Below are 10823 nucleotides of genomic sequence, written 5' to 3'. Positions count from 1 at the left end.
ATATAAAATTTTAAAATAAAAAAAATTATGAATGTAAAAAATTATATATATATATATATATATATATATATATATGAAACTCGGTTTTCCATCGTCACAAATTTAAATTTCTTTTTTTTATCACGAATCATGAACTTAGTTTAATTATTATACAAAGAAGAATATAAAGGTAAAATGATAAATAATATATATATATATAAATAATATACATAAATCTGAAGCGGATGAAACTTTGGTTCGTAAGAAGGACCCACTATAAAGAATCGGAACACAAAGGCACTACACACGAGAAATCACGTTTTTTCTCTCTGGGTACAGTGCGGGTGAGCATAAATCCTACCGCGTTCGTCTTTAAGCGGCACCACCGTTCACCGGTCGTTACCGTCAGCTGCTCACCGAATATGACCTAACAGTGAGGACCATTACGCACCCTCTGCCTCAGTCGTTCATCCGACGTGCTACAGTCCCAAACCCCGACGAGATTCACTCAACGGTAGCGTCTACATCCGAAGCTCCATAGCTGCTGCCGAGGGTATCTATGCCTCTATCCCTTCTGTCGTTCACGTCATACCGAAAAACCTAAGCCATAAACAGCCATTGGCCACTGGTTTCCCCTCTTTGTCTCTGTTTTATTCATTTCTGGCCATTGTTTGAATATTAATTGGATTTTGTTTGGGTCCATAGCTGTTAAAGCCAAATTGATGAGGCTATTGAGTAGCTATGAGTTGGCATTCGAGTTGCTGTTATTGGCAATTTGTGGAATCTATGTGTGCGTTTTTGGGTTTAAGTCGATTTTGTTGGTGTTTTGGTTCGTGACTGGGTTGGTATTTTCTGATTGTTCTTGGGGTGGGAATCATTGGGTTATAATATATCTAGATCTGTATTTGGATTGATGAGCTAGAGTCAGTACTGCTTGTGTTACATGAGTGAGGAAATGGCCATGAAAAAGAAGAATGAATCGCATTGGTATAGATTTAATTCCATAATTGATTTGTTTGAAATAAGCATTTCGTTAATTGGTAATTTGAGCCCACGCCTTTTGCTGTTTTCTTTAATTGGGGTTTTTCAGTTTATAATTGTGGTTTGAATTTGAGTTTATGCATTCTTTGGGCTATGTTTAGAGGAAGTGAATAATGAGTTAAATTTGGATTGTTGATGGTTTCAATTTCGTTTAGAATGTTCAATTGTAGAGATGTTCTTAAATGCCAAATATGTTGAGACATATGCTTATTGTTTGTACTGATTTCTCCTTCTCCATAGCTTTGTGGTTTTGGTTTGTGAATTTTGAATTCATTTTTTGGGTGTATTTGGAGTTACACGTTGATGTATTATAGAAGTTTAAGCTGAAACAGGAGTGTGACTTTGTGATTAAATTTGTTACTCATTTATTATTATTATTATTATATTTTAATTGTTGTTGCGTAGAGAAATGAAATTAATTGCTGAGGTTGTTTTGTTATGAGTTTAATACTGTTTTTTTTGCTGCTGCTGGTGAATTTGTAGTTGTCTTGGGGCTGGTTCGTGTGGCAGAACTTCTCCACTGTTCTATCTTTTTTATCTGGTTCGATTGTGTATTTTTGAGCTAGTGTAAAATTCCCATGGTTTGTGTTTGTCAATGGTTGGAAAGATGAGAAAATTTATACTCATTTCTTTTAGGTATTGATTTTTACGATTTTGTCGTGGAAACTCTTTCCTATCACCAACAAATACAAATTACCAACAGCAACAGAACCAAGCACTGTGTTTGAAATCAAACAATAATAGAGAGGAAAATTTATCTGAATCAGTCACCATAACCAAACACAAATAGAGATATGAAATATTTCATTTTCACCTTAGCAAACCAGGATGTATGCAAGCTTATCTTATGAGTGGATAATGTGATTGAAGCAGCACCTTATATTTTTTTACTAAAATGTTGCTGCAACATAAATCATTGATTATTAGTCTGCTGTTTTTAAGCATTTAGTTTTTGGTAAGTGCTTAAAATTGACGTTGACTTGTTTAGTTCCTAGAAGAGGAGGGTTGGGGAGGGGAAACCGAGTTTTTATATTTTGTGAATGTACAATTACTGGCTTATTATGTTTATGTTTAAATGTGTAAACTGCAAACTTCTCACATTAACTAACTGTAAATTTTTACATTTCGGTTTGACTCTGTTTTTGACAGGTCAATTTGTTGGTAAATATAAGGCTGTGTATGTAATTGTCTTATTGATATCAACATTTGGTAAGCCTTCTTTCTCAACAGTTATTTGTCACCTCTTTTTTATTTGTCTTGTCATTCTCTCTCAATTGGTTGTTGTTCTTCCTGAGTTGCCTGGTTTATTTCTTAACTGATGTTTCCAATCTTGTTAAATTTGGCATGCAAGCAGATTCCATATATTTAATGATCGCAACTGTGTATAATGGAGGTTGTTGTCCTTTTTTGCTTTGATCAGGTTCAGAGTTTTTGTGTTCCTTTCCTACACTTCAGATTCCAAAACTGTGTTTCATTGAAACTTTGAATTGTATAAATTTCTTGTGTTTATGTTAACATCATGGCTAACAATGCCAACTCCTCCTCCAAAACCCAACCCCCTTATGCTCCTAATCCTAACCATCAAAATTTCTTACAAAACAATGGTGTGGGCATGACACCCCAGGCCCAATTTTGTTTTGGCAACCACCAAAGCCAAAGCTTGTTGCCCCCTTTTATGCAGCCACTACCCATGAATGCGGCACCTTTCATGAATGCTGCAAATCACAATCATTTTCCCTTGCAAAACGATCAGATGCATCTGCGTCAAATGGGTATGCCTGGTCATCAACAGGGTCAACCCCTTGTGGGGGGTTTAGGTCCCCAAAATAACGTTAGCAATCCCAATTACAGCAATCCAATGTATCCTGTTCAGGGACAAGTCATGCTGAATGCAGCTCAACTCAATTTGTCTCAATTACAGGGACAAATGTTGGCACAGAGTATTTTGAATATACTTCAGCCATCTAATATGAATATGAGTATGCCAAATGGCCAATTTTGTGCCCCTTATCCTATGCAGAATATGAATCAACAGTTACCTACACAAATGCCAAGCCCTTCTCAAGGGGTTCCGCATGGCATGCATCCGAGTTCCTGCCCCATGTTTGGGTTTCCAAACCAACTGCCTGAGGCTATGGTCCCACAGAATTCATTACTTTCTGCAAGTCCACAGTTAGGTTTTGAGCCTGGAAGGCAGGTCCGATTGCACATTGAGCCGAACGAGAAAAACCTTACTCCACCAAACGTGAATGCAAATGCTTTTGTATCACGGTCGCATTTTTCATCTCAGCAATTACAAGGGAATACTTCTGGGTCACGTAATTCTAATTTGGCTCATACAAGTAACTCTCAACCTCCTGCATTTTTAAAGTCGCACTCACAGGTATTTAAAACTAAAGTGTTTTCTGTCTTTTCATTGTATGTTAGCAGAATTTATTGTTCTACTATATGTAAATACTATTGTAAATGATGTTGTGGTATTATATTTACTGCAAATCTCAATAATTGTTGCAGGAGAATCCTTATGGCAATATTAAAACTAATGTTCCAAATACCAACTGGAATGGATCACCCAGCAAAAACTTCAAAAGTAGACCAAAACGAGGGGGGTTTAAAGGAGGGTATGTTATTTTCTTTTCTCTTTGTTACTCTTGATCACTTGCATGTTTTTCCTGGGCGTTACAATTGTCCTGTTTCTTTAGATTCCAGAAGTCTAAATTTAATGATGTCAATAATGGAAAGAGGAGAACTGGGTTTCCTAAAGATCATAATGGAATAGGTTTGAACTTTTCTACCTTGTTACCCAGATGAAACATTTTCTATGGTTAGGCTAATGTTGTGATGAAAGCAGGCCCTTACAGTGGGAGGGCAGGACAGGATAGTTTAAGATCAAAGGAATTTAAGCATCAACCAGAAAGGTAGCTTCTGCTTCACTTTCTAATCCTTTATCTGGTCCCAGTCTATTACTTGTTTGCAGTCCTTTTTTAATTGTCTTTGTTGATAATGATAATGTGTAACAACATGATGCTAATTAATTAATTCTTAGTTTATTTGTTACTTCATGAAATTGAAGGTTATTTTACATTGCTGTTTCTGGATAAAATAGATAGTAGAATTAGGGATAACAAATAAATCTACACCCAGGGAAATCTGTGGATAAAATATGTAATAGATACTAAATGAATACTATTAATGGATAACTATGGATTAGAGTATTTTGATTACTTAGTTGTAACGGGTATGGATGTCATGGTATTCAACCCACATATACTTGCTAATCATTATTAGTGAATTTTATTTGAATACTTAAAGAAACAAGTGGTAAAAAATTAAGTCATGAGTGAGAGAAGTATTATTCATTAAGGAAGGTTTTGGAATTTGATTTTGTATTTTTATATTTTTTTCTTTAGTTCTATGAAATTTAAATTATTTCTAGAAAGATTAATTCCTTAAAACGTATTCTTTGGTGCAACTCAATTAAAGAAATCATATCAGATGAAACAGTTGACAAAGACTTACGCATAGAAATTTCTGTTGGAGGGAAATTTTCCAAATTGATTCTTGTAATGGAGGCGTGATAAACAGATAATACATCTAGTATAGTATTTTTAACTTTTACATTCAACATGGACATTAGTATGTGTTGTGTGTATTATTTGATCCATCTGAGTTTTTAAATGTATGATAAGTGTGGTTGTCAAACACACATGTGGTTCTATATAATTACATCGTCCTGCCTCCCTTTCGGCATCAGACTTGTGACTTTTGTCCAAATAAATGTTTTCCACAATCCAGATAACCTTCTAAATGAAATTAGATTTCCTTTTGGTATTATTTTTATAAATTGTCTGCTTTCTTATTAGATTTTTATTGTCTTTTCACTATTAAATTACTTTTCTTAAACTTCGAATTTCACAGCTTATTCTTTTATTATACTGAAAATATTTTAACTCTAACCCTGATTTTTTTTTTATGATTGCTATTATTTCATTTTTTGAATGGTTAGATCTTTCTCAGTGACTTACACTGAGCAAGAAATCCAACAATGGCGTGAAGCACGGAAAAAGAATCATCCTTGTAACAACTTTCAGAAGGTTGTAAACAAACTGATATATCTACCGCTTGTGTTTATCAGATGTTATTTTCTAAATATCAATTCCTGAATACTAATTGCAGAGGCACAGTGAATGGCCGATGGACTCCAAGGTCATTAATAGGGAGGTCTTACAAAGAGAGGTATACTTAGAGGGATGTTATTAACTTGTAACACTTCCCAATATAATATTATCATGTCGTAAAATTTAATAATGTTGTTCAATATGTAAGTTAAGAAAATAGGCTTTTTTAGCAGGAAATATAAGTGCTCACATAAATATTTCTTGGACTCAGCAAATGGTATTCCAATTCATTAGCAATGTATATATTTTGTCTTTGCAGCTTAAGGAGGTTTTAGCAAAGCAAGCTGAATTGGGAATCGAAGTTGCTGAAATACCATCACACTACCTTAAGAATTCTGAAAATCAAGGTCTTCAGAATGAAGGGAAAAACAAATTTAGTGACAAAAGAAAGTTCCAAAACAAATTCAACAAGAAATTGGACAGAAAAGGTCGGTTCGGCAAGACGCAAAAGTTTGCTGACTTTTCAGAAAACCCTTCGTTAAAGAAGAGGAAGCCAACTTTATTGCAGAAACTCTTGAGTGCAAATATAAGTAAGGATAAGAGCCACCTGTTTCAGGTTTTCAGGTTCATGGTAATAAATTCTTTCTTCAAACATTGTCCTGACAAGCCACTTAGATATCCATCAGTCATGGTTAAAGAGAACGGGTCTGAAGTTGACACTATAAAGGATGTTCCTAAACGCGGGAACGAGGGAGCGGTCAAAAAAATTGTTAGCCTCAATAATGATGATGATCATAATAGTGAAGACGAAGACAGTGATGTGGATGAGAATGACTCTACTGTACATAATAATCCACACGAAACACTTTTTTCCTTGGTTAAAGAAGGATTTGAGAAATCTGATGAAGAAGAGGGAGAAATTTTAGAATGAAATTCGGAGATTGGTGCTCCAATTTTTGCAGCAAAGTTTTGAATACTGTAGTGGTAACATTTTTTGTTTAATCATTTGTTTCCCTTATGGTTTTACCATCACGCATAATGTTACAGTAAATATATTTTTGCAGCAAAGGTTTCTTAATACTAATTTTAAGCAATATATTTGCGTACATGTCTATCTGCTGCTTTTAGCAAAGGATTATTAAGAAAAGTTTAATTAGATATTTTTAATATATTTTTACTTTATTTCTTAGTTAGCTACTAACCGAGCCTTTTACCATTATATGTTTTTTTCTCTGTCTGCACGTTTGAGTAAAATTTTCCTGTCCATTAATATATATATATATATATATATATATATATATATATATATATATATATATAATGAATTTACATGTCAAAAAGTAGCTTAACCCTCAAACCTAAATTTTCTTTTCCCAAGTTTCGTCCTAAACTTTTTATATACTTTTTACAAATATTCATTAAGATATCATCAATTTATTTATAGAAGGTTGCAGATTGGATATTACATTTAAACAACTGATTAATTCAGGCAAGGTTGTTTCTTTCTGCACCCTCACTTTTTTCTTCTGCACTACCGTAAAATATGGAATTCCCAAACTAAACCTTGCTAAAATTATAATAAAAATTGCTACATCTCCTTTTTAATATTTTTCGAAAATTCAAAAATATTTTCAAGTTCCAAAATAACATCAGAAACATTTATTTTTTTATATTCTAAAATGGCTGTTATGAAATGTATTTTTGAATTTGGACTATGGAATGTAGATTATAGATTATACAGTACACAGAGGCCACAAACCATAGTCCATTGGCTCATGGTCCATAGATTATAGATAATAGTGGTTTGTGGACCGGGGTTGTGAACTTTTTTATACTGTGATCCAGTAAACAATGGATTGACACTATAGATTATGGATTATAGTCCATTATGGACTATGTGTTGGGATATGTTTCATATTATAGTCATTAAAAAATTGTGGTTTTATATATATGACATGATCTTATACATATAAGACATTTGACACCACTTTAACCTCAAAACCTTAAGACAATTATGTTATGGATATTTATTTTTATATAGTGTTTAACTTTGTCTATTCTATCCAAGGTGAGACTTTTGATTCATACTTGGACTTTTTCCAACAATTTCCCCTCAAGGGTGAGTCTTTTTTTTTTCATATGATATATTTCCCTTTAGGTGTATGTTGACTCCTTTTTTACCCGTTTTTTTTTTTGTTATGGGTATTTATTTTTATATAGTGTTTAACTTTGTCTATTCTATCCAATGTGGAACTTTTGACTCACATTTTGACTATTCCCAACAATTTCTCCTCAAGGGTGAGTCCCTTTTTTTTTTCATATGATATATTTCCCTTCAAGTGTATCGTGACTCCTTTTTTTGTATGGTTGTGCAGTTAGTCACTTCGGTGACCCCTTTTTTTTGTTATGGTTATGCGGTCAGTCACTCTGAACCATCGATTTTGATGCCACTGTTGGGTTTATATATATATATATATATATATATATATATATATATATATATATATATATGGGTTATGCTTATAGAGAAATTGTTGTTCTGTGTATATGATATTAGTCTTACACATATAAGACATTTGACAACACTTTAACCCCAAAATCTTAAGGCAATGGTATTATGGGTCTTTATTCTTATGGTGTTTAACTTTGTCTATTCTATCCAATGTGAGACTTTTGACTTACACTTGAACTATTCCCAACACTATGTACTAGTGGACTGTGGTCCTATTGTCTGTGGACTATGGCTAGTGGCCTATGGACAATATAGACTATATATTATAGCAGTGGACTATGGACGATGACTTATGACCCATGACCTATATAGATTTAGATTATTGATTATGGATTATGGATTGTGAATCGTGGACTATGGATTGTGTACAAAGGTCTATAATGTGAATTATTGACTGCAAACTATGAATAGTGGACCGTGACCCATGGACTATGACCCATAGTCCGTTGACCACTAGCCACTAGCCATTGTCCAAGTCCATTGGTCACAAGTTAAAAGGGGGCTTCTTGCTGCACCCCCAAGCCTTCTCATGTACCCCCAATAATTACCCTTTTGACCCTAATCAATTTTTACTTGTCAAGGTGGATGGGTGAAAGCAATGTAATTACCCCTCCCCCTCAGTAGTTACACTCCCTCTCTTCCCCTCCAACAACCTCACCCTCTACGGTGACGCCTTCTTCTCTCACAAAGTCATCACTCTCACCACCCACCAACCCACCTGCTCCTCCTTCTCCATCGGCAAAGCCTTCTTTATCTACCCCATCCATTTTCTTGACCCCTAAACCAATTACACTGCTTCCTTCTCCTCTCGCTTCTCCTTCTCCATCATCTCCTCTCCCTCCTGCCCCTTCGACGAAGGCCTCGCCTTCCGCATCGCCTCCTCCACCCACTTCCCTGCCCTCTCCATGGGCCTCCCCCAGCTCAACCTCCTTCTTCGCCGTCGAGTTCGACACTACCTTCGACCCCTTCCTCAACGACATCAACGAAAACCACGTGGCCTTCGACGTCAACAACGCCTCCTCCTTCGTGTCCGTCGATGCCTTCTCCCGCGACATTGACCTCAAGAGTGGCAAACTCATCATTGCATAGGTGGAGTCATGCAATCAAGATGGTACGTGTCTGGCTCGCTTATTCCTCCACCAGACCTTCCACTCCCATTCTTGTTTCCCAAATAGACCTCTCTGAGACATTCGAAGACTTCATGCACGTTGGTTTCACGGCCTCCAATGGGGAGGGGTCAAGTGATTACACAGATAAGTATCAAAAACAGAATTCGTGATCCGTTTCAGAAAAGTATGCAACGAATCCTGAAATTCATTTCATAAAAAAACATGAAAATTTATGAAACGGATTTTGGAATCCGTTTCATACTTTTCTGAAACGGATCACAAATTCCATTTCGGAAAAAAGAAATTTAAAATTTGGGAAACGAAATTCGTGATCCGTTTAAGAAAAGTAAGAAACGGATCCTAAAAGTCGTTTCATAAAAAAAACATGAAAACTTATGAAATGGATTTCGAGATTCGTTTCATACTTTTCTCAAACGGATCACGAATTCCGTTTCTGGAAAAAAAAATAAAAAATACCAAATTGACCACTTTGGAGAGAATGAAGCACATAGAAGAGAATTAAAATGAAGGGACCACTCAGAAATGAAAGGGACCACACTCAGAAAGCACAAAAGACCGCTTTGGAGAAGAAACAAAGAGGAGAAAGAAGTTGTCGAAATAATTGGGGGTGCAACTCAGATAAGAAAAATACGTTGTCGCAATAAATATCATTTACTGCTCTTCCACCTGTTTTCACCTACTATCAACTATAAATTAATTAGGGATAAAATGGTAAATTTGGGATACCGAAAAAGACTTGGAGTTGCAGGGAGAAAGCGCTGGTTAAAATTCATAGTTCATAATCTACATGCCATAGTCCATCGTTCAAAGCTAACAGTCCAATAACCACACACCACAGTCCACAATCTATAATCCATAACTACTTCAATGAACCGTGGCATAGATGAATAAACGATGGACTATGATTGTGGCACAATCCACAATTTAATTCTTTTGTAAATTAAAATAATTTCTATTTTATTTTTTTAATAATTATTTTGGTCCCTTTATTTGTCATGAAATTTTATTTTGGTCCTCGCGTTTTTCGTTGTCTCAATTTAGTCCTCATTTTCTTAAAAATGACTCAATTTGGTTCTCACCGTTAACTTTGACCAAACGGTGTTAAAGTTAACACCACGTGTCAATTTCTGATTTTTTTTTTTTTAAATTTTCAAATTTTTTAATATTTTTTAAAATTTTTTTCTTTTTGACACGTGTCACTTCACAGTCATGCCACGTGTCAAAGTGACTCAATTTAGTCCCTATATTTGTTTTTAGTTTCAATTTAGTCCTAATTTTTGTAAAAATGAAACAATATTGTCCTTTCTCAAATTGACACTAAATTTACTTTTTTATAAATCTTATGGTGATATTCTTATTAAAATTAACGTTTTTATTAAATATTTCTATAAATATTTTAAATTAACTTTAAATTCTACACAAAACATTAGACTTTGATTTTGTTTTGAACTTGAAATTTAGTTTCTAAATTTATGTGTGACAAGTTATTTGATTTTTAATCTTTACCAAGTTTGTATAATATGATACACTTGATGCCTTTATATATGATGACAAAATTGTTAATTTTTGAAATTAAGTTTGGGGTTTAACTTTGTTTAATAATAAAACTAAAAAAAATTTATTTAAAAATATTTCTATAAATATTTAATAAATATGTCAATTTTATTAAGAATATCATCATAAGTTGTATACAAAGATTAAATTGAGTCTCAATCTAAGGAGGGACAATATTGCTTCATTTTTACAAAAATTGGGACTAAATTAAAACTAAAAACAAATATAGGAACCAAATTGAGTCACTTTGACACGTGGCACAATGGTGAAATGACATGTGTCAAAAATAAAAAAAAAATTCAAAAAAAAAATTAAAAAAAATTCAAAAAAACCAGAAATTGACACGTGGCATTGACTTTAACACCGTCTGGTCAAAGTTAACGGTGAGGACCAAATCGAGTCATTTTTAAGAAAATAAGGACCAAATTAAGACAACGAAAAACACGAGAACCAAAATGAAATTTCATGACAAATAAAGGGACCAAAATG

At 34.1% G+C, this 10823-nt stretch overlaps 1 protein-coding gene across 4 annotated transcripts; it reads left to right on the top strand.

Annotated features, from left to right (window-relative positions):
- Positions 1–237: 237 nt before the first annotated feature.
- LOC114184593 (uncharacterized) lies at positions 238–6246 on the top strand. 4 transcript variants are annotated; one of them, XM_028071904.2, is made up of 9 exons: positions 238–532; positions 2170–2229; positions 2441–3403; positions 3535–3641; positions 3723–3799; positions 3872–3938; positions 5027–5114; positions 5197–5256; positions 5458–6246. In XM_028071904.2, the coding sequence occupies exons 3-9, from the start codon at positions 2540–2542 to the stop codon at positions 6067–6069; spliced, it is 1875 nt and encodes a 624-aa protein (XP_027927705.2). In that variant the 5' UTR covers positions 238–532; positions 2170–2229; positions 2441–2539; the 3' UTR covers positions 6070–6246. The 4 variants fall into 4 exon arrangements, with proteins under 4 accessions (XP_027927705.2, XP_085529903.1, XP_085529901.1 ...); XM_085673777.1 differs by having other exon boundaries at positions 2375–3403; XM_085673775.1 differs by having other exon boundaries at positions 2170–3403.
- The last annotated feature ends 4577 nt before the right edge of the window (positions 6247–10823 follow it).

The sequence above is a fragment of the Vigna unguiculata genome, chromosome 5 (genome assembly GCF_037176805.1).
Source record: "Vigna unguiculata cultivar grain cowpea cultivar isolate G323 ecotype 2 chromosome 5, ASM3717680v1, whole genome shotgun sequence".
Taxonomy (NCBI): domain Eukaryota; kingdom Viridiplantae; phylum Streptophyta; class Magnoliopsida; order Fabales; family Fabaceae; genus Vigna; species Vigna unguiculata.
Note: the sequence above shows the minus strand (reverse complement) of the source record. Positions and strands in the feature narration are given on the sequence as shown.